The sequence below is a fragment of the Leishmania martiniquensis genome, chromosome 28, assembly GCF_017916325.1.
Source record: "Leishmania martiniquensis isolate LSCM1 chromosome 28, whole genome shotgun sequence".
Classification (NCBI taxonomy): domain Eukaryota; phylum Euglenozoa; class Kinetoplastea; order Trypanosomatida; family Trypanosomatidae; genus Leishmania; species Leishmania martiniquensis.
This window is the reverse complement of record NC_090163.1, coordinates 829,297-852,207: the sequence shown is the minus strand read 5'-3', so window position 1 is coordinate 852,207 and position 22,911 is coordinate 829,297. Positions and strand designations below refer to the sequence as shown.

The 22,911-nt window shown below is 55.0% G+C and overlaps 7 protein-coding genes across 7 annotated transcripts; 1 reads left to right on the top strand and 6 right to left on the bottom strand.

Moving 5' to 3' along the window:
• Positions 1 to 406: 406 nt before the first annotated feature.
• On the bottom strand, positions 407 to 1,138 carry LSCM1_03247 (uncharacterized protein; the record flags this gene model as incomplete). Its single annotated transcript, XM_067320795.1, has 1 exon — positions 407 to 1,138. One exon carries the CDS (start codon positions 1,136 to 1,138, stop codon positions 407 to 409), a length of 732 nt encoding a protein of 243 aa, XP_067177405.1.
• Positions 1,139 to 1,606: 468 nt separating this feature from the next.
• Positions 1,607 to 4,087, bottom strand: LSCM1_03246 (uncharacterized protein; the record flags this gene model as incomplete). The annotated part of the gene is made up of 1 exon (XM_067320794.1): positions 1,607 to 4,087. One exon carries the CDS (start codon positions 4,085 to 4,087, stop codon positions 1,607 to 1,609), a length of 2,481 nt encoding a protein of 826 aa, XP_067177404.1.
• Positions 4,088 to 4,515: 428 nt separating this feature from the next.
• On the bottom strand, positions 4,516 to 6,072 carry LSCM1_03245 (uncharacterized protein; the record flags this gene model as incomplete). The annotated part of the gene is made up of 1 exon (XM_067320793.1): positions 4,516 to 6,072. One exon carries the CDS (start codon positions 6,070 to 6,072, stop codon positions 4,516 to 4,518), a length of 1,557 nt encoding a protein of 518 aa, XP_067177403.1.
• Positions 6,073 to 6,743: 671 nt separating this feature from the next.
• LSCM1_03244 (uncharacterized protein) lies at positions 6,744 to 7,016 on the bottom strand (the record flags this gene model as incomplete). Its single annotated transcript, XM_067320792.1, has 1 exon — positions 6,744 to 7,016. One exon carries the CDS (start codon positions 7,014 to 7,016, stop codon positions 6,744 to 6,746), a length of 273 nt encoding a protein of 90 aa, XP_067177402.1.
• A 3,813-nt stretch (positions 7,017 to 10,829) lies between these two features.
• LSCM1_03243 (uncharacterized protein) lies at positions 10,830 to 13,145 on the bottom strand (the record flags this gene model as incomplete). The annotated part of the gene is made up of 1 exon (XM_067320791.1): positions 10,830 to 13,145. One exon carries the CDS (start codon positions 13,143 to 13,145, stop codon positions 10,830 to 10,832), a length of 2,316 nt encoding a protein of 771 aa, XP_067177401.1.
• Positions 13,146 to 14,099: 954 nt separating this feature from the next.
• On the bottom strand, positions 14,100 to 16,406 carry LSCM1_03242 (uncharacterized protein; the record flags this gene model as incomplete). The annotated part of the gene is made up of 1 exon (XM_067320790.1): positions 14,100 to 16,406. The coding sequence occupies one exon, from the start codon at positions 16,404 to 16,406 to the stop codon at positions 14,100 to 14,102; it is 2,307 nt and encodes a 768-aa protein (XP_067177400.1).
• A 5,145-nt stretch (positions 16,407 to 21,551) lies between these two features.
• On the top strand, positions 21,552 to 22,601 carry LSCM1_03241 (uncharacterized protein; the record flags this gene model as incomplete). The annotated part of the gene is made up of 1 exon (XM_067320789.1): positions 21,552 to 22,601. One exon carries the CDS (start codon positions 21,552 to 21,554, stop codon positions 22,599 to 22,601), a length of 1,050 nt encoding a protein of 349 aa, XP_067177399.1.
• Between the last annotated feature and the right edge of the window lie 310 nt (positions 22,602 to 22,911).

The following is a 22,911-nucleotide window of genomic DNA, read 5'->3' as shown; positions in this document are numbered from 1 at the left end:
GTTTACATGGAGCAACGGCGCCACAAGTAAGGATAGGTGTTGGAGATGGTGTGGATCTGCGCGTCTTACGCACAAGGAAGCTACGCAGACTGTGAGTGTCGGTGTGCTGTATCCCCACCGTGTCGCCATCACGTCATCCCTAAGAAACGGCGACACGACGTCGGAGAGACGATTCTGCCATGAGCGAGACTACGCCTTTCCTTTTCGTCTTGTTCGGTGCCCTTGCGACCCTGACAAAAGAGATGCGGCCTCATAGTCGCCTTCCATGTTCCACTTAGTTAGGGTACCTCGACTGAGTTCCCACAAACAGCGCTGACTCGCAACTCTCTCCGTAGAAACAAGTACGCGGTGTGCCCTCTCCCTTTCGCTCTGTAGCCAAGCACAGGGCGGAAGAGAGTCGCCGCACTCACCCGTGCTGCAGCATCACGCGTGGACGCGCCATAACGAGCGCCTGGGTCCGATAAGATGAGGCCGTGATAGGCTTCACATGCACAATCTCCACCTCGGCCTTCTCAAGAGCGGCGCGGAACTCATCCTCGTACGTCACCTCGCCAAAGTCGATGGTCGTGATCGCCTTCAGCACACGCTTTACCAGCGGTGTGACATACTGGCCAATGAGCGTGCGCTTCTCGAAAGTTTGAGTAAAAAAAATGTTGCACCCCCCGGGCACCTTGGGCACTGGACTGCGGAGCATCTGCACGCAGTGCCGCAGCGCTCCGGACTGCCACGGAAGGATCATGAAGCTGCCTGAGAAGTACAGAATGTCGAACTTCTCTGTGTGCAACTTATTATAGTCGTGGATGTCCGCCTGCTCGATCTTCACCAAGTCCTGCAGCCGGCCGCCACACGCGGCTATGTTCGCCTGAGCGCTGCGCACGTAGGCAAGGTCGTAGTCCACCCCAGTCACCGTCATTTTCTTGCTCACCACAATGTCACGGTTCGCGATAAGACTAGTAGCGGTGCCGATGCCTATATCCAGGATAACACTATTCATCGGACACTCCAGCAGCACCTCACGATACCACCGAGAAGTCACCGGCACAATACACGTGTCGTACACCAGCGACCGGAGCGACTTTACGTGGTCCGATATGAGCGCGAGCATGGCTACCTTGTGATGACGGCTCTGGTGCGGCATAATGAACAGGGGAAAAAGCGGAGGGGTATAAAGAGTGACGAATGCTGCAGCACAAATCAGCGTCGTGCGCTCGCGAAGAGAAGGCGCTCGAGGAAGCAGCGTGCGGAGGATACAGCCGTTTCCACCGGCGAGAAATGAGGAGAGCTGTACGCTGCAAAAAGAGCGTGATAACGGGGGAAGGGGGGAATGTCGCGCGTACCACACTTTTGCTGGCGTTGCTATGGGAATAGCGAGAAGGTGGGCACCGTCCCCCCCCATTCCCACGTCTTCTGCTTGGAAATCTGGCATTGCCCTATGTGACGCGTCTTCGCTGTGTCGTTTCCTCCCTGCGACTCGATGCAGCAGTGAACCGGGAAAATGATGCAGGGCACCCTCGCCCTACGCTAATCGTGGAAGATTGCAAGAGAGTCGTCACCGCACCACGGGGTGCACACGCGCAGGCGTTTTCTTCTCGGCACATTCGCTCACTCACGGCTCCTCATGCAGGCGCTTGCGGGCCAGCCGCATCCACTCTGTCAGTTGCCCGTCTAGCATACAGTTACTCAGAAGGCGATTGAAGCGCATGTCTTCTGCAGAAACAGGGCTGGGTCGCGATGCCCTACCGTCGTCAGACTCCAGCATCGACTGCGCCGCACGCGACAGCCGCGCATCCTTCTGAAAGAAGAGGATGTGCAGGTGCCGGACGCGTTTGCAGAGCGTGGATGCCAGCGAACCATGCTGATGTGCGGTTAGCAGCCACAGTGAGGCGCTGTCCTTCAAGCTTGTCCCCAGAAAGCTCATCTCCGACACCAAGCTCACTGAAGGTCCCTGCGAGCCTCCACTCAGAATGAGACGTTCGGCAGCCCCGGTGTCTGAAGGAAGCAGCACTGCCTGGGCAAGAGAGCCGTGACACACGGCCATGTAGGGTTCGTGCACCGAATTCAAGTGGGCGAGGGAATCGAATCCGGTCAGCGGGCGAGGGTGCAGTGCCCGCTCCATGAGCGCCTGCATCGCTGTACGGAAGTCGGTCCGTGACAAGAGGCGACTCGCGCGCTCCGACTCCGCCTCGGTCAGCACAGCGGAGCGCGCCACGTGCGAGAAGTGCGGCTGCGTGCGCAGAGGGAAAGAGAGGCAACGCCAGCTGCCGCTGCGCAGGATGCATGCCCACGCAGAGGTCACCGGTGTCCCTTCGCACTCACCTCCCAAAACTACCAGAGCACTTCTGGACCGTGCACCCGCGACCCTCGCAGGCCAAACATTGTCATCCCCCTCGTCTTCGTCCCCGCTGCTAGAGCCTTGCTGCACTGCCGCTGCCGGTGGTGCAGAGATTGATTGGCGTGCTACAGTTGCCGCCGCACGTCGGACAAACGCGGTGTCATCCGAGCCGGCAAAAGCGTTGTGAGCGCCGCCGCTTCTGTATTGTGGAGGAGTGTCGGGCAACGCGAGCACCGCTGCCGTGAAGAAAGCGCGGCGTGGCATATTGACTCCGAACGGGATGAACACCTCTCGCCACACCCGGGTTCGGAGATCCAGTACGTGAAGATCGTTCAGATACGTACGACCAGCGCCGACGCCGCCAAGCATGAGCAAGCACGCATCTTCTTTCACCATCGTGACGGAGTGTCCGAAGCGCGGGGGCGGCATCGCGCCGTACGTGGGAATAGAATTGCTACTCCACACCCATGTGTCGAGATTCAGCTGGAACAGCTCCACCTCGAGGTGGGCGAGCGGATCGCGGCCGTTGTCAGTGCCGCCAATATACGCAAAGGAGCGAAAGGTAAACTCCTCGCCATTGGGATCAGGCCAGGAGGTGAGCGTGGCGAACGCCCTGGGTGACAGAGCCGACACGGACGGTCCATCGAGCGGCAAGTAAATGGTGTGCTGGCGAGGCTGAGCAGTGGAGTGGGCAATTAGTGAAAGGCAGACCGCAGGGTGAGAAAGAATGTGCGATCCATCAATTGCCACACGGTCAAGGTTTGGTCCTCTAAAAGCGCTATGGTCACCCCCCAGCCCGCCAGCTCCCCTGCTACTGTGGCCGCCGCCTGCTCCGCTGCTAGTGGACATATCCACCAGCTGCGACGCTCCACCAATGACCAGAGACACGTGAAGATCCACATCACTGCGTGGGCAGAGGACGGGGATGTTGTCAAGCGCCTTTTTGCCGAGGCGACCTGCTGCGGTGCCAAGGCCGCTCGCCTCTGTCGCGTGCGCGCTTTGGCTGCGGTCAGAGAGAAAGTACTGCAGCGTGGATGCGTCGAGAGACGTCAGGGGCACCGCGCAGTGTCCGATTCGAGGAGGTGCCCGCAGCGTCGACGTGTGCCCGAGGCGCAAAGCTGGGTGCAGGGCGCTCCACTGCAGGAGCGACATTAGTGACGGATCATCTACGAGGCGCACACAATGGATATTTCCGGATGCCTCGTTCTGCGGCGTCGAGGCGGCCGCCATTGGCTCCAAGCACCAACGCCACGCGCTGAACTGATTCGACACAGCGAAGGGGGAGGCACATGGGGCGCCACCGTACCGGAGGCTATACATCTCGAGTGGCGAACAGGTGGAGGACAGAGTGACGCTGCTGGACCCATACCACGCGGGGATGTCCTCGTACAAGGTAGTGTGCAGCAGGCAGCGCAACGACGACTCCACGCGCGACGCTCGCCGGGCGCCCCTCCTTGAGCGGTGAGAGGTATACGCGCCATTTAGTCGTGTCCGTGGCATCAAGTCGCCAGCCGCACACCCGCTTTTATCATCATCGTCAGATGAGGTCGACGCTGATAGCGAAACTGAGCAGGAGGACCTTTCTCCTTCCTCACTCGCATCCAGCGGGTAGTAGAAGATGGGGCGATCGTTGGTTTTGTCATCGTAATCGCGTTCCTCCTCACTGTCGCAGGGGTCGTCACGCTGGCGATAGAAGCGGCGACGTTGCTCGCCAGACGGAAATCCGTTGTAGCCGAATTCGTACCAGCTTTGCATTGTGAGAGATGACGAGCTCTGTTCGGGTGCACAGTGCGGCGAAAAGAAATGAAGTAGAGGGGGGAAACACAACGATAATCACAATAAGAACTGCTACAGAGCTGAGAGTGGGAGAGGTGAGAAGAGGGCACGGCGAAAGACCGAGAGAGGCTTTCACCCCGCTGCATCCCCTAAGGAAAATTCAGCAGCGAGCCAAAGAAAGCGTCGACCGGCGGCTTCAGGTCCATGCAGTACGCGCCCGCGCACGCATTCGGCGCTGAGCCAGAAGATCACATAAGGGCAAAAGCCTCAGCAGCCTCAACCGTCCACGCAGCTGTCTCGCGGACCTTCCCGTCAGCAATATTCTTCACAGGCGATTATCCGGCTTTGATGGAAAGGGAAGGGGAACGGGTAGCGCCATAACAAGAAGACGTGTGCGGATGCCTCTTTCAAACGTTTGTGCATGTGCTGGACGAATCAGATGGCTTACGGGGACGCGCATACGAGTGCGCCTGCCTCCTTCTCGCCACCTTCTTGGGTGGGGACAATGAGTCAGCGCTCTCCTGGGTAGCTACTTTATCCACACTACTGGGGCCCACACACTTGACCTCCGCAGGAGATATCCTCTGGAGCACCTTCAGCATTAGGCGACTTGGTGCGCTCTCCCTCAAGCCCGCTTCCGACATTACGAAGATGCGCCCAGCTGCAGGAAATTGGTTACAGGAACCGCCTGTGCGGTGGCCATCCACCACCTCTGCGACCCTCCTGAGGAGAGCAGCCTCGTCGGCGTCCGCAGGCCATTGCACGTGAACGACCTCCACATCCATGACAATGTGACTGAATATGTGTCGAACGTTTCCGCACACCCTCACGCTTGTCGGCTTCACCTTCCCTTTCCACGTCAACGCGCTCAATGGATGTTGAAGTACAGGCACGGTGACCTCGTCCTTGTCTGTCGCGGATACGCTCACGGTAGGGAACTCGAGCATGCCACCCAGCAGCCCATCACCTGGACGGCGAACAACCACAAAACGTCTGGTGTCATTGGTGCAACCCGCAGGCATCTCGTGGACAGCACAAATCTCGCGCGCGTTGCGCTTCGCCATTCTCGCGGCACGGACCGGGATGACACCCTCGATCGCCTCGATGTCGCCACACTGCAGCAGCGCGCTGGCGCAGCAAAACTGCTGTAGGGGGCATGAGGTGCAGAGCGGCGCGCCGCTCGGACGACAGACCGATGCGCCAAGTTCCATGAGTCCCTGATTCAAAGCGCTCGGGTCTCGGCAAACGACAGTGGAGGTGGTGGGCGAGTTACCCATGAGCTCCTGCCCCCAGGCCGTCGCCTCCTTGACATTTGCCAGAAATTTGGGATCGAAGCCTCGCTCGCCCCGGAGACGACTCAGGACGCGTATCACGTTACCGTCCACACAGCACACAGGCTCGCCGAAGCACATTGATGCGATGGCAGCCGAAGTGTATGGCCCTATCCCTGGGACTTTCAAGAGCTCCTCTTGGAAGGACGGCATACACGACACCGTGGTTTTCTCCCGTTCCTTGGACCACTCAAGGAGGTACTGAGCACCCTTGCGCAGGTGCATCGCGCGACGATAGTACCCCATACCCGCCCAGACAGATCTGACCTCGTCCTCCGTCGACGCCGCAAGCGCCTCGATCGACGGGAACCTCTTCATCCACGCGGTGTAGTAGGGTATGACGGTCTCCATGCGTGTCTGCTGCGACATAACTTCGGACACCCACACCTGGTATGGATCATACCGCGCCGTAGTAGCACTTGTACGGCGCCTCTCTCCGGTGAGCGCTCCGCTTTCGCCGTCACTGTCATGAGGAAGCGTCTGCCGCCATGGGAGGTCTCGGCGCTGGTGCTGCCGCCACCACCCGATAACTTCCTCTTGGATAGAGTGGAAGTACTCCGGTGTGGCAGTGCTGCCAAGTGGGGTAAGCCATTCGCCGCGGGTACTCGGCTTACAAGCGGATCGGCGGGGCATTGATGCAGCTATGCCATCTGCCCCTGCCCAGGCCTCTGCTGTCTATGCTCTTTGTTTTCCCCGGCAAAGGGGAAGAAGGGGTGAAGAAGAGCGGAGTTGAAAGGGCACCTAAACAGATGAGTCACGGCATGAGAGGACAGCACTGACGGCCGCCCGTCGGTCTCTCTAATTCGGACTGCGGCCACTCACCAATGGCATACGTGGAGAGCCGTGCGTCAAGAGAAAAAAAAACAAAATGCACCCCATTGGGTGTAGTATAGGAAACCTCTTCCGCGGAAGAAGCCAGCTGGTCGGTGCGAGCCTACGCACGAATAGCACAAGAGAGTCCACACGCATGAAAGGAAAGATCTACCGCTGAGGCAGACGCGCATTGTCTTCTATAGACTTCGAATTCCTCTCCGCTTTGGAGCTAATGGCCTGCACGCAGCGCACGTGTGACCCACAGACAGCCCCCAACGAAAACTGATGTACATCGCTCACGCCCTTACGCGAGAGGCAGAAAATTTGTCAAAGCTGTACCACCCGCCGCTATGAAAGAGCTGCGAAAAGGCGGCGCGCGGGCCTCGGTCACTCACGTGTGGCACGAAGCAGCTTCACTTAGCAAGCAATGCTGACCGCGTCGGCACGCACCGCATGTGTGTGCGCTACGTCGTTCACCAAAACGAAAAGCACTACGAGGACTTGAAAAGCAGAACGCCAGTTTGACCAACGTAGAAGTACACGTAGTTACCCTCTTCATGCGTAACGAAACTGCCGAAGTTTCGGCCGACAAAACAGTTCCACGTTGGCCCATACTTGTTTTCAAACTCCTTTCGAACAAAACTGGCAAGCTCCTGCGCAGTTTGCAGTTTCGCCAGCCCCTCCTGAGCACAAAAAATGGCAAAGTTCTCCATCTCCTTCGGCATCTCGGAGAGCTTCACCGTCGCGTTAGGTACCTGCGTCATGTTTCCTTCGAAGCGCAGGTCAAAGTCAAGACACTTCTGTTTGCTATTGCTTGCCCGGGCTCTCAACAAGTACTGTGGTTTAGTTTTGGGAGGAGTATGGAGCGTGTAAGCTCCTCAGCTGCTTCAGCAGGCGGACTGTGGCGTGGGTCGTTGGTAAAGGGGACTGAACGTCTGCTCAAGGAGGGAGGGCTGCTACGACCGCTAGTGGGATGGGGGCGCGCTGGCGTGCGTACATGAGTTGGAAGCAGAAGAGAATGAAGCCAGCAGAAACATGTATAAAAGAGAGAGTCAGAAATCCTTGAGGTAACCGCAGACGTCGACAGCCTCCACAGCTGCGTTTTCTCAGCGCGGAGTAAGTCGGGCCACTGAAAGTTCGTCTCCGCCTTGCCATGAAAAAAATAGTTGCCACCCTGTTCATCGAGTTATCGCCAATGAAGAGTGCTCTCGAAAAATACATAGAGGGCAGTTAACCACCGAGGACGAGCGACCACAGTGATCGTCCTCCACGCCCTAACAGCCTTCTACTTCACTCCTTTAAAGGGAACTGCGAGTGCGCACCTTTGTTCCTACGGGCGCCCGTTTTCTTTGTTTCCCTCTGCTTGGTGACATTCCTTGCCTGCTACATGGTCGTCGTGATTCGCTCTAACAATTGACGCTGCACCGATGAGCTAAAGGCAGCACCCAGCCTAACATAAGAGACCGAGACCATAGCAACAACTTCAATGTGTCCTTCCTCTTGGATAAGCTAATTACGCCCTCTTGTTTTCGTCCGTGCTTACCTGAAGATTGCTAGGCCCCTTCACATCAGCTTGCCCGCTTTCTCCCTCATTGTCTCCAGCCTCTACTCTGTCTCCCTGACGATGGGGAGGGGGGACACCTCAGGGCCTGGCAGCTCAGCGGCCCCGCACCGGATCGCTGCGCAGGGAAGCCAAGCAGCCGCTATGCTGTCCAGTGCCGATCCACTTCTCGCGGCGACAAGGTCAAATGCCCACGGCGTGGGGAGGTCAGGGTGATGTATCGCCACGGATGGCGGCGGCGAGGTCCTGGGCGGCGTTGCCCCGGAGCGACCTGCGGCAGTAGGCGCGGCTGCACCATCCATGTGGTAGGCAACGTGCCGACGTGAGTCGAGCGTGTCTCGCCCGGCCCTCACTGCTCACTGACGGGGAGCCTGAGCCGCACTCCGAGGGATGCGGCAGGTGACGCCCGGCGTCATGGGAGCGACTGTGGGGCGACCTGTGCAGTGAGCGGTGTGTAGAGTTCGAGACCAAGGTGGTTGCCCGATGACGGAGTTGGCCTTGCTGTGTGGCGTGCCCGCCGCCGCTTCGCACGTGCGCGATGCGCCTGTGGCAGGCAGGGGCAGAGTGGAGCTTCACTCGTGTAGTATGGCAGAACGGTCATTTCTTCTTCGGACACGGGGCATTCTACTACGAACTCAGTGATAATACACGCGCACAAGCAAAGGCCATCTGCCTCTGCAGTGCCACGACTATGCCCAGTATAAGGGTCAACCAACGCTGTTCGGCGTAATGCGGCCCATTTCATCGTCTCTACATGCGGTGTGGTCTGGGCCCAAAACTACGCTCGGTATCATCACAACGCAGCAACAGCAAAACAAGTGCGGGTGAATAGGTACAGTTGTTGAAGCAGCAGTATGACTCCTGGTGAGTTGATCCACGAGTGGCCACGATCACACCGTCTCTTTGGCAGAGCACCAGGTCAGGCCGCTCTGCCCGACGCGAAAGAGTCCGCCGTCGCACACGAGGGTAGGCTGCAGGCTATTGGCTTCTCCAGAGCGCGGGCACTACATACTGGTGCCTTGGTGACGTGGTCGGTATCATGAGCGGTCAGAAAAACAATCGAAGAGCAATTACAACGCAGTGACTCGTTAAGGAGGGCAAAGGCTTGTGATAACCCTCTCCGTTCCTTCGCTAGAGGCGCGCGGTATTCTGGAGCTGCGTGATGCTCCTCACTTAGCCGGCCTACGGAAAGACAAGACAACGGCGTGTGGATGCAAGAAAGCGTCTTCAAAGAGGCCGAGCTCGCATGGAGGTTGCAGGAAACGCTTGCATGCAGAAAGTGGAAGATGGGCACCAGAAGGAGGGAAACGCAGAAGAGGCGAGGCATTCTAGCAAGCAAACGCTAACGACGGTCACGGCATCGTGCACAGGTCTACGATCAAGGGGGTTAAGGAGGCGGCACACCCCTGAGTACTGACCAGCCCCTAAGCAAGTATGCGATGGCATGTGTAGAAGCGACAGTGCGTATGACCCCAAGGGAAACGAGGGCTGTTCGGTGCCCTTCTGAATCCTCTCATTTCGACTTTCATTCCGTAGCAATAGGCGGAGCGGGCAAGAGGTTGGCGAAAAAAAAAACGAAGGCATGAGGCATACACAGCCCTCGATCTCCTCTCTCGAGCCCGACGCAACTATTGGGCGGCTCGTGCTTTCTCTTGAGGGTGAAGAGCGCGATCTGCGATGGATTGGTGGTGCTTTTCTTCCGTGTGTCCCTCAGCAGTTGTGCGGGGGCTTCGGAAGTAAGAACGCCACCCCGCAATAGCTGGGGCACCAAAGAGACCTAGACCGCATCAAACAGCCAGTGGAGCTGCAATGAAGTTGGCACGGTGGACATGTAAGGGCGCAGACCCCGTTATGAATAGCGAGCTGGCAATCAAATGATCTTGCCGAATAATGGGTAAGGGGCTTCATTGCCCTCAGTGGTAAGGTAGCCCGTCATTCGCCGTGCGGGCATGCCGCTGACGACGCTCTACACGGTCACACCGGCCTGTGCGCCGCCCGCCTTCCGCAGAAACTCGACAGCCTTCCTGCCTCTGCACGAGGAGAGACTCCCAGAGACACAGTAAGCGCAGAGAGTGGCGCTCTTACTTGCCGTCTTCACAACCTGCTCTATGGGAAACCCCAAGGGGGGAGAAAGAAACGCGCTCTCCCACTGTGCTCGCACTAAAACTCGGATGTCTGGCGCACATCTGCGATATGCACTTGGTTCTCGCCGAGGAAGTCCTGCGCGGCATTCGTGTCGATGTTGTGTATCACTTTCCGAGGAAGTGCGCAGAATGAGGGAATTCTTTCTGCTGTCATTCCTCGCGCAGAAAGAGGGCAGAGCTGAGCTGAGAGCGACTTGAAGAAGGCCTAGCGAGGACGCGGAAAACGCTGCACGCAAGTCGGAAAGAGGGGAGTCACCGTCGCTGAAGTGTGCGCGGTGAAGGAAGCTCGCCTCGGAAGGACAGCGCCAGACCGGCTAGCACGCGCAGAGCGCTTTTCCTTCTGTCGCATTGGCAGAGGAAAGCGTCGTGGAGCCACCTCACCTCCACGATTGCCTCGGCTAGCGCGAAAGCGCACAACGCCTCGGCGCCAGCCAGCTACTGTGCTCCTTCTCCTCCTCCTGTCGCTGCTTGCCGGCACCACCATCTCCCTGGTAATCACTTCCAGAGGGCTATTCACGGTGACTAGCTGACGACTTCAATAAGTATCCGCCAATGGCAGTAGCGCTGCGCAGCAATGAGGAGGATAATATTAATCTCGGGCAGAGGCTCAACTAGCTGTGGGCGGAACGCATCGCCACAGTCACCCACTCCCGCTGTGGAGGCAACAGGCGACGTGAGGAAAAGAAAAAAATGGACCGACTCGACAGGGCGCAGGAGTTCGCCAAACCCTCACCAATCCTCACGCTAAAGTGAAAAGTCGTGCGCCACGCCAGCATGCACTTTGCACGAGCGGCTTGGCTGCCGTCCATGGTACGTGTGTGGCACTCAGACAGATAGGCCCAGCAACCGTCAATGATCCAAGGTCACTGCTCCTACGGCGAGTACACAAACTTGCGCTGCGAGTCATCTCGGACAAGAAGGCCTCGCTCAATGAGCTTTTCTAGCACACGCTTCAATTCGCCACGTGACACAGTGAGAGGATGCATTGCAGAGGTGAGAAAGCTCATCAGCTCCTCGGCCGTTTTCGAACCGCTCTGTTTCAGAGTGTGCACAACTTGGCTCTCCATCCTTTGAGGATTTGCCTTCGCGGCGCTCTGAAGTGTGCGTTGCTCGTGAGATTTGACAGCGGCGCGATGAGTGAAACTGTGAAGCTCTAACGGCATCACGTTGATTACGTCACCAATCAAACCATCACATACGCCAAGCGATATGATTGAGCTCGGCTCCATCGCTCCTGTCAGCTTGAGAACCGCTGCACTTACCAACGGATTCAACGCGAAGGCGCATTCCATCTCCGATACTTGGAGGAAATCGCATAGCTCCTGCACTGTGCACTGCGATTTCGTATTGAAGTAATCGATGATGCACATTTGCAAGAACGATACCTTCAGCAGGACTGAGTCGGCGGCCGCAGTCGACCCTGCTGGTCGGACCATCCGTATCACGGCGGAAGAGTACGGCGCCGAAAACTCGATCTTTTGCCCATGACGCTGCCTGCTGCAGATACGCTGAGCCCCTTCGATGTGACGCAGTATGAAATCGGACACACCCGAGCTCACCAGAGTGTGCGGAAGAGTTGGCCAGGTTCCTCTCGAGAGCAAGGCGGGGTTTACTTTCACCCCGTTCACGTTAGAAGCGCCGACGTAAATACTCTTTGTGCTGGTCGCTTTCAGCATACTGCGGCAGCAGAAGAGGATAGGGCTCTGTTTGATCTGCACCAGTTGCTCCATCGCGCGCTGCTCCTTCGACTCGTCATAGTGGTGCGAGAGCAGTCGCTTGGCGAGGTGCTTCTGGTAGGAAACGAGGAAGACATCCTTCGCGGCGTTTTCAGCGTCCGGCAAGAAGTAGTACACGCTGACCACATCCTCGAGGTGGAGATTCGTGGAGCCTGCGCTACCCAGAACTGCATTCGAAAATGCTGCCAAACGGTCCGCAAGCTTTTTGTAGTTGAAGGTGCGCAGACTCGTAAAGCCGCACCGCAGCCCGTCGTCCATCGCCTCAAGCATGCAGCCGTTGTAGTCGAAGACGGACATGACAACATCACGGTACTTTCGAATGATGGAGGCGAAGCACTCGATAACGGCGGCGTAAGCATCCGTGCGTTCCCCTGCAGTGCATACTGCTTCGCTCAGTGTTGTTGATGTTTGCTGTGCTACGCTCTCTTTGAACATTCCTTCTATGAGAGGTGCGCCCTTGCCCTTACTCCACCACAGAAGGTGGAACACTGTCTTCACCTTCTCGTCCGTCTCGCGCTGACCAAGCGAACTGAGCCAGTCAGATAGCTTGCCACATTCGAAAGCAGCTATGCGTTCATCTACCAACGTTTCCACCAGTCGATCCACAGCGTGGTCCTTGGAAGTGAGGAACCTCTCTGCGCGCCTGACCTCCTCCTCAATCAGCTCCAGACACACCCTTGCATATGCAAAGAGGTCACACTCAACAAACCCGCGGACTTTTGACCGACAGTAATCACACATGTCGCGAATATAGTCCACCTCTACGATGCTTCGATAGTAGTCCGAATCGGGGAGCATCGACAGCTCGTCTTTGATTTCCACAGCGAAGGAGAGGTCCGGGGCACCGCGGCCGGCACGCTCGTCGGCGAGAAGTGCGCGAAGCTCTTTGCGGAGCTGCGAAACCATTTTCGGTGTCAGCACCACGCTTGACCACTTCCTCAAAGCAATGTCCTCCGTCCTATCCAACGGATTCTCCTCCAAACCTAGCAGAGACCATTTGTCAGCGAGCGACGAGAAAACAGTTTTGATGTTAACGACAGCGACTAGAAAGGAGCGCCAAGAGCGGACGTACGTTTGAATGGTGGAGTCACTGCTAGCCTGAGAGAAAGCACGCATCACGTTGTTGAGCAGGTGCTTTTCAAATATCGTCCCTTGAAGAGAGTAAACAGCCATGATCTGTTGACCTTCCCATATTTCTTTTCCGTTCACCTTCACTGGGGGCGTATTACTACACGGATGTGAGATGAGGTGGTAAACGAGAAGGTAAGCATCCATCACGGTGTTGCACATGCATTGTGCAGCGTCATCGCTCCTAAAAGCCGATTCCCACTGTAAGATACTAGCACACTTGCTCGCAACCTCCTTCCACAAAATTGGAAAGTCAAAAGGCACGGAAACTGAGTCGATCAAAAGATCGTTCAGAGAGCGGTCAAGCTCCCGACAGCAACTCATTACCTTGCCAAGCCGTTAGGAAAACGCTATGTAATACACAACGGAGCTTTACCGTCATTTTCATGTCAATGTAGGGGGGTTCGTGACGCAACACGGCAGTATGACGAGAAAGAGGACGGAAAATCAAGAATTTCAGGTTCAGCGCGTACATTCTGCCATACTACACGAGTGAAGCTCCACTCTGCCCCTGCCTGCCACAGGCGCATCGCGCACGTGCGAAGCGGCGGCGGGCACGCCACACAGCAAGGCCAACTCCGTCATCGGGCAACCACCTTGGTCTCGAACTCTACACACCGCTCACTGCACAGGTCGCCCCACAGTCGCTCCCATGACGCCGGGCGTCACCTGCCGCATCCCTCGGAGTGCGGCTCAGGCTCCCCGTCAGTGAGCAGTGAGGGCCGGGCGAGACACGCTCGACTCACGTCGGCACGTTGCCTACCACATGGATGGTGCAGCCGCGCCTACTGCCGCAGGTCGCTCCGGGGCAACGCCGCCCAGGACCTCGCCGCCGCCATCCGTGGCGATACATCACCCTGACCTCCCCACGCCGTGGGCATTTGACCTTGTCGCCGCGAGAAGTGGATCGGCACTGGACAGCATAGCGGCTGCTTGGCTTCCCTGCGCAGCGATCCGGTGCGGGGCCGCTGAGATGCAACACTCTGAGGTGCATCACATGATCACGATCTCGCAATATAAACGCATCAAAGCGCTCCATAAATTACACTTTTTTTCTTCGAAAAGATACGGTATCTTGAGATGACATTGAGGGCTAGGTGCGCGGAGCTCCGCCAAAGATGAAGAAGGCACGAGATATGATCCATACGCATTTTTTCTTTTTCGTGGCTTTGCACACCGCCATAGCAAAAGGGAAACAAAACAGCGATGCGCAAAAGCAGAAGCAGCCAGTGCAAACAAACAGACAGTGAAATGAAAGCCATGGTGCTGACGAGGTGCTTAGGGGATGAATGAGAAGTAGCTGTCCTCGCTTCGCTCCACGTATTCGCGCTCGACAAGCTTTTCAAGTACTTTCTTAATGTCTCTTCGCTGCACCGCCAGTTTACCTAATGAAGCAGAAACTTTAGCAATAATGACATCCAGAGAGAGCGGGCCTAGCTCTTTCAGCAGCCGCATCACAGCGCCTTCTATTGATAAGACATGCGATTTTTCTCCCCGCAGGAAGCAGCTGCTTTTCTCTGGGTTGCTTTGTTGGGACCCCAACTCTATATAGCGCAGGTCGTACATTTTCTCCTCGCCACTCTGTAAAGCAAAAATGTCAGGATTCACGTCAAAAACATCCGGCGCAGTTTCCCGCAACAAGCGAGTTTGTACAAACGGTGCCAACGCTCGCTTGCACTCCTCGAGACTTGTTCGGGTACAAGAGCACAGCTCGTTTGCGGACCATTCACTTGCTTTGTTCATCACCAGCAAGTAGCGCATCTGGGAGAATGAAACCAGGAGAAAAAACGATGCGGACTGATCAGGGGCACTCATTTTAACACGAGCGCCTGAGTGTTCCGGTGAAAAAAGGAGTTGTCGACCATTCTGTTGCGCTGCGTAGGCGTCACTATCGTGGCGGATGACTGTCTGTAATTCAAGAGGAATTGAAGTACGCCCCACCTCCGCAGAGCGACGCGACTCACCCCACGCGAACGCCGTCAATATATAGGGCTTCACTAGGAGCCCGTGCACTCGCACCACGTCTTTCAAGTCGTTTCGGCAGGCGTCATTAAGCATGCGCATGCAGTTGAAAATAAACGCAAAGTTCCTGTCCTTGATCAGAAGACTCGACAGCATACTTTCCTCACGCACAGCTATTTCGCTTTGCTTTCCAGTGCCGAAAATACTGGTCAAGAGCCGCTCTTGCAAAAATCGAGTGTAAGATTGGTGAAATACATCCTGCCTGGAGCAGAGACGGTAAATGACCGCGATCCAGTTGTTCTTCCGGCGTAGCTCATCAATGGGCATGTTTTTGATCTCTTCTGCTGCGTACTTAGCGAGACGCTTTGCAATTTTTGCTGCACTGTCCTCATTAGCGGCTGGTCTTTCGAGTGCTGCTAAATTGGCCTGAATTCCATCGTATACAGCCCGAATGAGGCGCGGCTGGTGACCAAAAATACTGGAAATGGTCATCTCGAAAGTTTGCTGAGTCCTCTTCAGAATTCTTAAAATGGACGATGCCTCAGAAGAATCACCAGTCCTCTTGAGCTCCCGGTCTGCGTACTCTGAGACTGTTTCTGTCAACAAATCTTCCATCCACGACTCTTCTGCACCACCGCCGAGTAGATCGTAGAGAGCTGCCAATGACTTCTTCCTTGACAACGGATCGTTACCATCAGATGGGTCGATACACTTTTTGCAGAAAGGAATGAGGTAGTTTTTCTCATCGTGAATGAGAAGTCGCAAAACGCATTCGCTCACCTGCTCGTACGAAGACCGTATGAGGAAGCACCGTGCCAAAATGTCCTCTTTTTTCACAGCCTTGACGCACTGATTGATGTACTCATCGACGCCAAGGGCTTTGAAAACTGACCTGTTCGCGCTATAGTAAGAACCAAGGCTTTTCAAGTATGTTTCTTCCACTACAGAAGAATACAGGGTCAGTCGCACGTCAGTAGAGCACCCAAGATTAAGCGAAAAGCGCTTGACGCTTTCCATTTCGCCTATGCTTGTTGGGCCACCTGATCGGACACGGCACACGATTTCGTTCACTTTCGCTCTGAACGCGTCCTTGAGCTCAGAGGTCAAAATGACATCTATCCACAAGTGTCCGACAACAATTTCCGTTGGCTGAATAATGTGCTCCGCTGGCAGGCCCCTCTTTTGCCAGGTCCAGTGAAGGTATGTGAAAATCGACTTCACAACATTTCCACCGGCCGTATACTTTTCATATGCATCCAAGTACGATAAGATGGAGTCCTTCTGTATCGTCGATTTGACATTATTGATTTGCTTTTTCAGCAACTCACGGAGAAGGTAGTACACCACAAGCACCTGTGTGCTCTCCACTGTCTCGCCCACAACCGGTGTAGAGTTGCTGCCTCGGACAAGAGCAGGGTAGTTGGAGCACTGGTACGCAGTCAAGTTGTAGACAAGTCCATGTGCTTCGCATATCTGGCTAATCAGCTTATTATAGTCTTTGCATAGGTTATGGGACGGACGCTTTTTGAATTTTTGAAACGCGGTGTTGCAGACGCCCGCAACCTCTTTCCAAAGTGGTGGAAATGAATTCCGAGCCCTACTTTCTTCTTCGTCTATGCTCATTTCTTTAAAGCTGAGACTCACTGGAATGTACTTTTCACCAGATTAATGTACTAAAAGCTGCTACAAATTTGTGGGGCTAACTCCGAAGTGCCAGTGCCCATCACTTTTGCACAGGTAGCAGAGAGTGGATCATGAAGCAAAGTGACCGCCGAGTGGATTAAAATAATAACAGCCATGCTCATCTGGGCAGAAAATAGCGATTCTGTTTTTGTTTTTTGCTTTCCGCGCAGAAAGAATCGTTGCCGCGTCCACCTCTCTCGAGAAGGAAGTCAATCCTCGCTTTCCATGTGTATACTTTTTTTTTTGAACAGACCACAGGCTTTGACAAAATATTGGGAAAGCAGTGCTGCAAAAATTTTTTAGGGCAACCGTATGATTTCTGGAGCATTTTCTTCTGCACATTCGTAGAATACGTAATCGCTTTTGTTCCGATAAGTCAGAGTAGCAAGCACCTAACAAAGCCTTAATCGCAGTTCCCAGCATCTAACACTTCGCCACACGTCACGGACCGGCTTCCCTCGTAGGGTTCTAAGGGTGCGTAACCGGGCCGTGTTATTTAACTGAAGTGCGTGCATAATGGCACACTTGCCTGGATCTTGCGTATGCGGAAATATAATCATTGAAGCCCTAACGCTTGTACACAGTTACCCTCGAACCAGACCGCTCCAGCCCCCGACCCCGTGCTTCTGGAAGCCTGAGTCTGAGAGAGTTCAAGGGCCGTTTTTCTCTGCTTCACTCGTAAACTCGGGCGTGTTAACCTTATTCCATGTTAGTCGCCCACGCGATCCCTGCCAGCAGCGCTCCACAGGCCGTTTCCGACGTGAAATCACGCCTGCTACTTTACTCATCACAGCAACCACAATTCCCATTGACCCTCTCCCCCCTGCAGGGAACCAAACCTCTCCATGCCTTCCTCATCCACAAGAACACGAAAAAGGCTCTACGCCTCCCCCCTTCTAGCCATCTTCCCTCCGATCACCTTCCTCCAGGTGTGGAGCCCCCCTACCCGAATTTGCGCGTTCCCTGTTGAGAAGTAAAGCAGGGTTCGCAAATCCACGGCTTACGCAAGACCACTAACGCACCCACCACATACTCCGCATCCCTTTCGGAGTAAGAACCGGCTCGGCGCCAGAGTCCCAAACCCGCAACGCAGCACGAAGACCAGTGGGCAACAATCAAATCAAGCCCCTTATCGTTGAGACCACGGATTCGGCTTGCGGAGCTACCCTTTCGCCCTAAGATCCCTGCCAGCACACGGCTACCCTTTGCAATTTTCGAAGCCCCTGGGGATTCTTTTGGCCGGTAGCTAAACCCCCCAATTAAAAAAAATTAGCCGGCGCCCCCGCCCCACCCCCTGCCAACCACCTTCCCCGAGACTAAGGCGACTTGGGTAATGAGCCAAAAGACCCCCCAGGGGGGGTGCGCAGCCGACCCGGGCCCTAGCCCCAAAGAGCGTTTTCCACACACAAGCCCTTTTAAGCAATGAAAAGGGGTCTCTCGAACACACGAAACCTTCAGCCCCATAAAACCACCGCCAAGGCCCCTAACTAAGAAGCTGTTTCCCAATGAATAAAATTTTAGAAGCACCACCGCGCGACAAGGCCCCGCCCCCCGAAAAGACCCCATTTTCCGCGAGGCCAAGCGCCCATTTCCCCACACGCAGGGGGGCCGCACCCCGACACAAACCGACGCGCCGAGAGCCACCAATAGGCGAGGCTCACGCGATAACGGGCTTTTTCATGAGTCGTCTACATAATTTTTGTTTATCATTGCCAGGCCCCTTCGCCCCCGTTTTCTTTTACGAGCCGGCCGAAACGGGCGAAGCCCCACAGCGCCCCACCGGCCGCCAAGCGGCCACCAAAAAGCGGAATCGAAATTGGCGGCACCCCACGCAGACTTTGCACATCCTGCACCCAAGAAACTTACATAATTGCTCAGAAAGAATGAAAATGCACCACCACCATGATCAAAAAAGAAAGCTGGGGGCAAACAAACGCCCCCCAATTTTCAGAAGCCTAAGCGCCGCCCGCAGGTTTCTATGTTTAGCAAGCGCCCAAACGCCGCATCAACCAACCCAAACGCGCAAACAACATTTGTTTGCGCCCGTGTAAGAAAAATTCTTCCCCTGGACCTCACCAGTTTTCCTCAGAAAAAAATGTCGAAGCGGTTTTGGCTACCAAGCGACAGTTCGCCCTTTCAGCGCGGCGAAAAAAGAACGCGTTGGCCCTAATCGGGCACCATGTTCGGCCAAAACAGGCCCGGGCATCCCTCGCTTACCCCAACGTAAACGACATCCAACTGCAAACATACATCCAAAAGGCTTCCCGTTGCTGCCTTCTCTTTTTGTGAAAAGTCTTTTTCATTTACTCATTTGGATACCCGCAAACATATTTTAGCGGTGGCCGGCGGGTTCTTTAGCCGCCGTCGAGATCCAGTCCTACATCAGAGCTGGCCAATGCGTTTTTTGCCACCTGGGAGTCTTGTATAATACAAAAGTGCCGGGGACATCGGGGACCCGCCTATTTTGGCGGGGTTCCGTTGCGAAGCCGCGCGCGACGAGTTTACGGCAGAGGCACTTCACAGGGGCCGCCGCCACCCAAAACCCGCTTTAGCCCACCCAAAGTGATCTTTTTGCCCTGAAAAAGACATGTGCCTGCGAACACGTATTCGGGCCGGCTTGTATAATTTGGTCCAGTCCCAGAAGTTCCCACAGATGGCCCACCCATTAGCAATAAAAATGATTATGCGGGTTTACTATTGTTGAAAAAAGCTTGGCGGGAAAATGTGTCGCATAACGGAGAAATAGCAGATCTGAAGAGCACAAACAACATCCCCAAAAGCTCCCGTCCTAAAGAAATAGGTTATTTTACGTGCTCCTTTTTAACAAGGAAAGTAAAGCTAATGAGCGAAAGCTGATAAGGGTGTCGCCGGCTGAGGCCGCCGCCCACCAAGCAAAAAGACATCCCAACATGAAATTCCTCACATCTATCCAAAATACATACTATCCTGCAGATTTGTAGACGCCAGAGAAAGTAAAAATGACAATATTTGAAGGCATTCATTGCTAGCTTCAATATTTTCAAGGCTTTGGATGAGGCAGAATGGCGCCACGGCCCAAAACGGAAGGGCGCGCCAGCACCCCCCTGTTCTTGAAACCGCTTGCCACTTAAAGATACAACGTAATGTGCTTCAGGGGCTTCTTGGGCTTAATTCTTGTCCTGATTGGAAGCGCAAAAAGGCTTTTCTTGCGGGCTTTTTCTCCTCCTTTTTTCTGGTCGATCTGGCGCTTGGCATTTGTTGGTGGATAACGGCAAAGCCGCTTAGGATCGCTGTTTTAGCAGCCGTTGATGGCCTAGAGAAGCAGTAGTTCGTGCGCGAGAAAAACGTCTTTGCTTTGGCGGGTTGCCTGTGGCTCAGTTTTTTTGGGTTTGCGAATGGGGGGGCGGCGGCGGTGTGTTTCGCGGGCGGGGGGCCCTTCCGCGCTGTGTTTTTTCATCGCGCGCGTTTCCGGGCTCAAAGCCGGCGTGGCCACACGCCTTAGACCGCCGGCGCCCCTTTAAGGCGGCAAGGTTGAGAGCCTTAAAACGGGAAAAAAGCCCAATTGTGCCAATTTGTGGTGCCGGGGGGGGCGCCGGGGCCTGCGCGGTGGGTTTAAAAAGCGTGCCCTGGGCTGTGCGTGTGTACTATAAAGGCGTCCTGGGACCATGCTTTTGATGTATCATTTTGGGCTTTGGGAGGGGGAGGGGCCGGCTGGGGTAAATTTGCCTTCCGTTCACTGGAAAGGGTTTTTTTTGAAAAGCGCCTTTCGAGTAATACGTGTGGTAAAAGAATGGCCGGGTAGTGGGGGAGTCAGCTGCGGTTTGGGGAAAATCCTATTAGAGGGGCTTGGGGCAAATGGATTTTGCGGTCGCGGTGGCTTCTGGGGGTTGGCGGTAGCGTTGGCTGGTTGGTCTTTTCGTTTGGGGGAATGGGGGGCCGGGGGGCTTTTCCCTGGTGGGGCCCGCTTTTCGAAGAACTTTTTTGGTGGCGGTGTTTTTAGCGAGTATGCGATGGGCTGCTCCCCACTCGGGGCTGCTGCCTTTTCTGTTACTTTTCACCTTTACCTTAGCCGTGGCCAGGGGCCCGTGCGCTGTCAGAGGGTTGGGGGCTCGGTGCGGGATCCGTCTGTGGGGGGCGGGGTCCTGGTGATCTCTTTCCGAAAAGGCAGGGGCCGCCCCTAGAGGCCGGGCGCTCTTTTTCTGTGTGGCTTCATGGGGCCGGCCAAGTTGCGCTTGTGTAAACGCCCCTTCGCTGCCAGCGCATAATGCCTGAAGACCGTTCGGGTTCAGAGAAAAAGGGAGGCCAGGGGTCTTTTTAGGCGCGCGTATTTTTGCTTTCGCTTAGCTCCTTTTCTGTGGAGGCTTAGTGGGGGGCGGGAAACCGGGGGCATCTTCCATGCTTCTGTGTGGCAGTGGGTGCGTGAGGTTGGTGGGGGCCTCCTCATTTTCAATGGCGAAAGTGGCGCCTCGCCGATGCCTACTGTGAGGGCTATCCCGTTTTATGGGAAAAAATGCCTGGGCAAACCGGAAGGGGCCCCTTCTCTCTTATGCGAGGTGATAAACTTCTGCTATCGGCTAGGGTGACGACTTCGTGCTTGTTAGTTAACTCTACTGCACATCTTAAAGGGGCATGAGGCGACGCAGATCCGCTGCGCCTTTTTTCTCGCCCTGCCTATTTCATATGCGCGTGCCGATCTTTGGTGCTCTGCTTCTGCATGGCCATCCATTTCTTATATCACACGACTTGAATGGGGGATCAAGAGCGCTTCACCCAGAGGCGTGGTTGAGTTCCCATTGTTTGGGATAATGAGTGTTTCCTTTTGGTGAAGGTGGAAGGAAAGGTGTAGCTGATCACCGCGCACCTTTTGAACCAAAGCGCTTCTGATGAGAGGCGCTGTATGGAAGGTGGTCCTGCCACTGCACAGAACCCAATCTTGGAAGCTTCCCTCAGGTCCTCATGTCTGGCAGTGCATTGTTGCTATTGCTGGAGGTCCTTCTGTTTCCGTCGCGCTCTGAATAGTGACTGCGCTGTCGATCCTCGCCTTTGCTTCTTTTCTCTGCTTTGTTGTGTGGATCTAGGAAGCGATTGATTTTCCAGTGGATTCCGATGCGCGTCCTGCCGACTATTGCTCTGGGAATGGGAGCCTACCTTCTCCTCTCTTTTTGCCTCCTTAAGGCGGCACTACGTAGCAAGAGGCGGAAAGTGCTCTTCAAAAAGAAGTTCCCATACCCTATCACCAAAATCGCTCACCGGGGTGGCTCACTGTTGGGCCCCGAAAACACGATGTACACGTTCATGCGCGCTGTTCAGAATGGTCTCTGCGACATGATCGAGCTCGACGTCAGGAAATCGAAGGATGGCCAAGTCGTCGTAGCCCATGATCGTACACTTGAGCGTACATGCGGCCCCGAGTACGCGGGGCTGTCGGTGGCAGATTTGGTGGTTGGTGAAGATCCTTCCAAAACACTCCCTCAAACCAAGAGAGTTATTGATTTAGAGTTCACTACCCACTCTATCAAACAGTACAAAGCTTCGGACGAAGTCCCCGTGGATGACACCACAAGAATATGTCTGCTGAGTGAAGTTTTCGAGAAGCTACCTTCAATGCCTTTGCATATTGACATCAAGGACGAAGGCAAAGATTTTGTGGCTCTAGTTATGAACCTGATTTCCACGTTTGGCCGCGAGAGCATCACATTTGTCGGAAGCAGTCGACAACATAATCAACGGTTCATCAGTGAGTACTTCGCGGAGAGAGAGCCAGAACTCCGGAAACGGCATCGAATCTTTGCGGGTCCCTTCGACTTTTTCAGGACGTATCTTCTCTTTTACACAGGGCTCCTACCTTACTTCTCCGTAAACTATGATGTTTTCTCGATTCCCGTTTTTACTAGTACCATGAAAGCTGATGCCGCGAAGTCATTTGGAAAAGTCTGCGCCAATGTTGGTGCATTTCTTTTCTCCTCACCGTTGCTCTGGAAGTACCTTCAGAGCCGAGGCGTCGCGGTGATTGGGTGGAACCTCAACGATGAGGTGGATATTCTACAGGGAATCCGGTGGCCACTCAACGGCGTGATGTCTGATGACCCCATCAAACTCCGGCAGCTGATAGATGGAAACAAGAGAGTAACTGGGCTGAATGCGCATATCAGCTAGCTTTTTCCTTTCCCTTCAATCGTGATAGTTCTCGTACCTTAAATTCCATCGCAATCTTGCGCTATTTATAACCAAGAGAGAAGGTCATGGCGACGCAGTCGCGCACAGGGAACCCGAAAAAGGGGTTTCCAAGGACAGTAGGCGCCTATATAACCATTAAGGGCTCCTGCAGTTTCAAGTTTCGCACGCTTACGGATGGATCAGACGTTCTCAAAGCGCTTTGGGTACAAACTTCCTTCAACTCCCTTCCTGCTTTCCTCTTGGGAGCTTCACACAAGAAGCGATTACAATGAGTCGCCGCCAATTAACA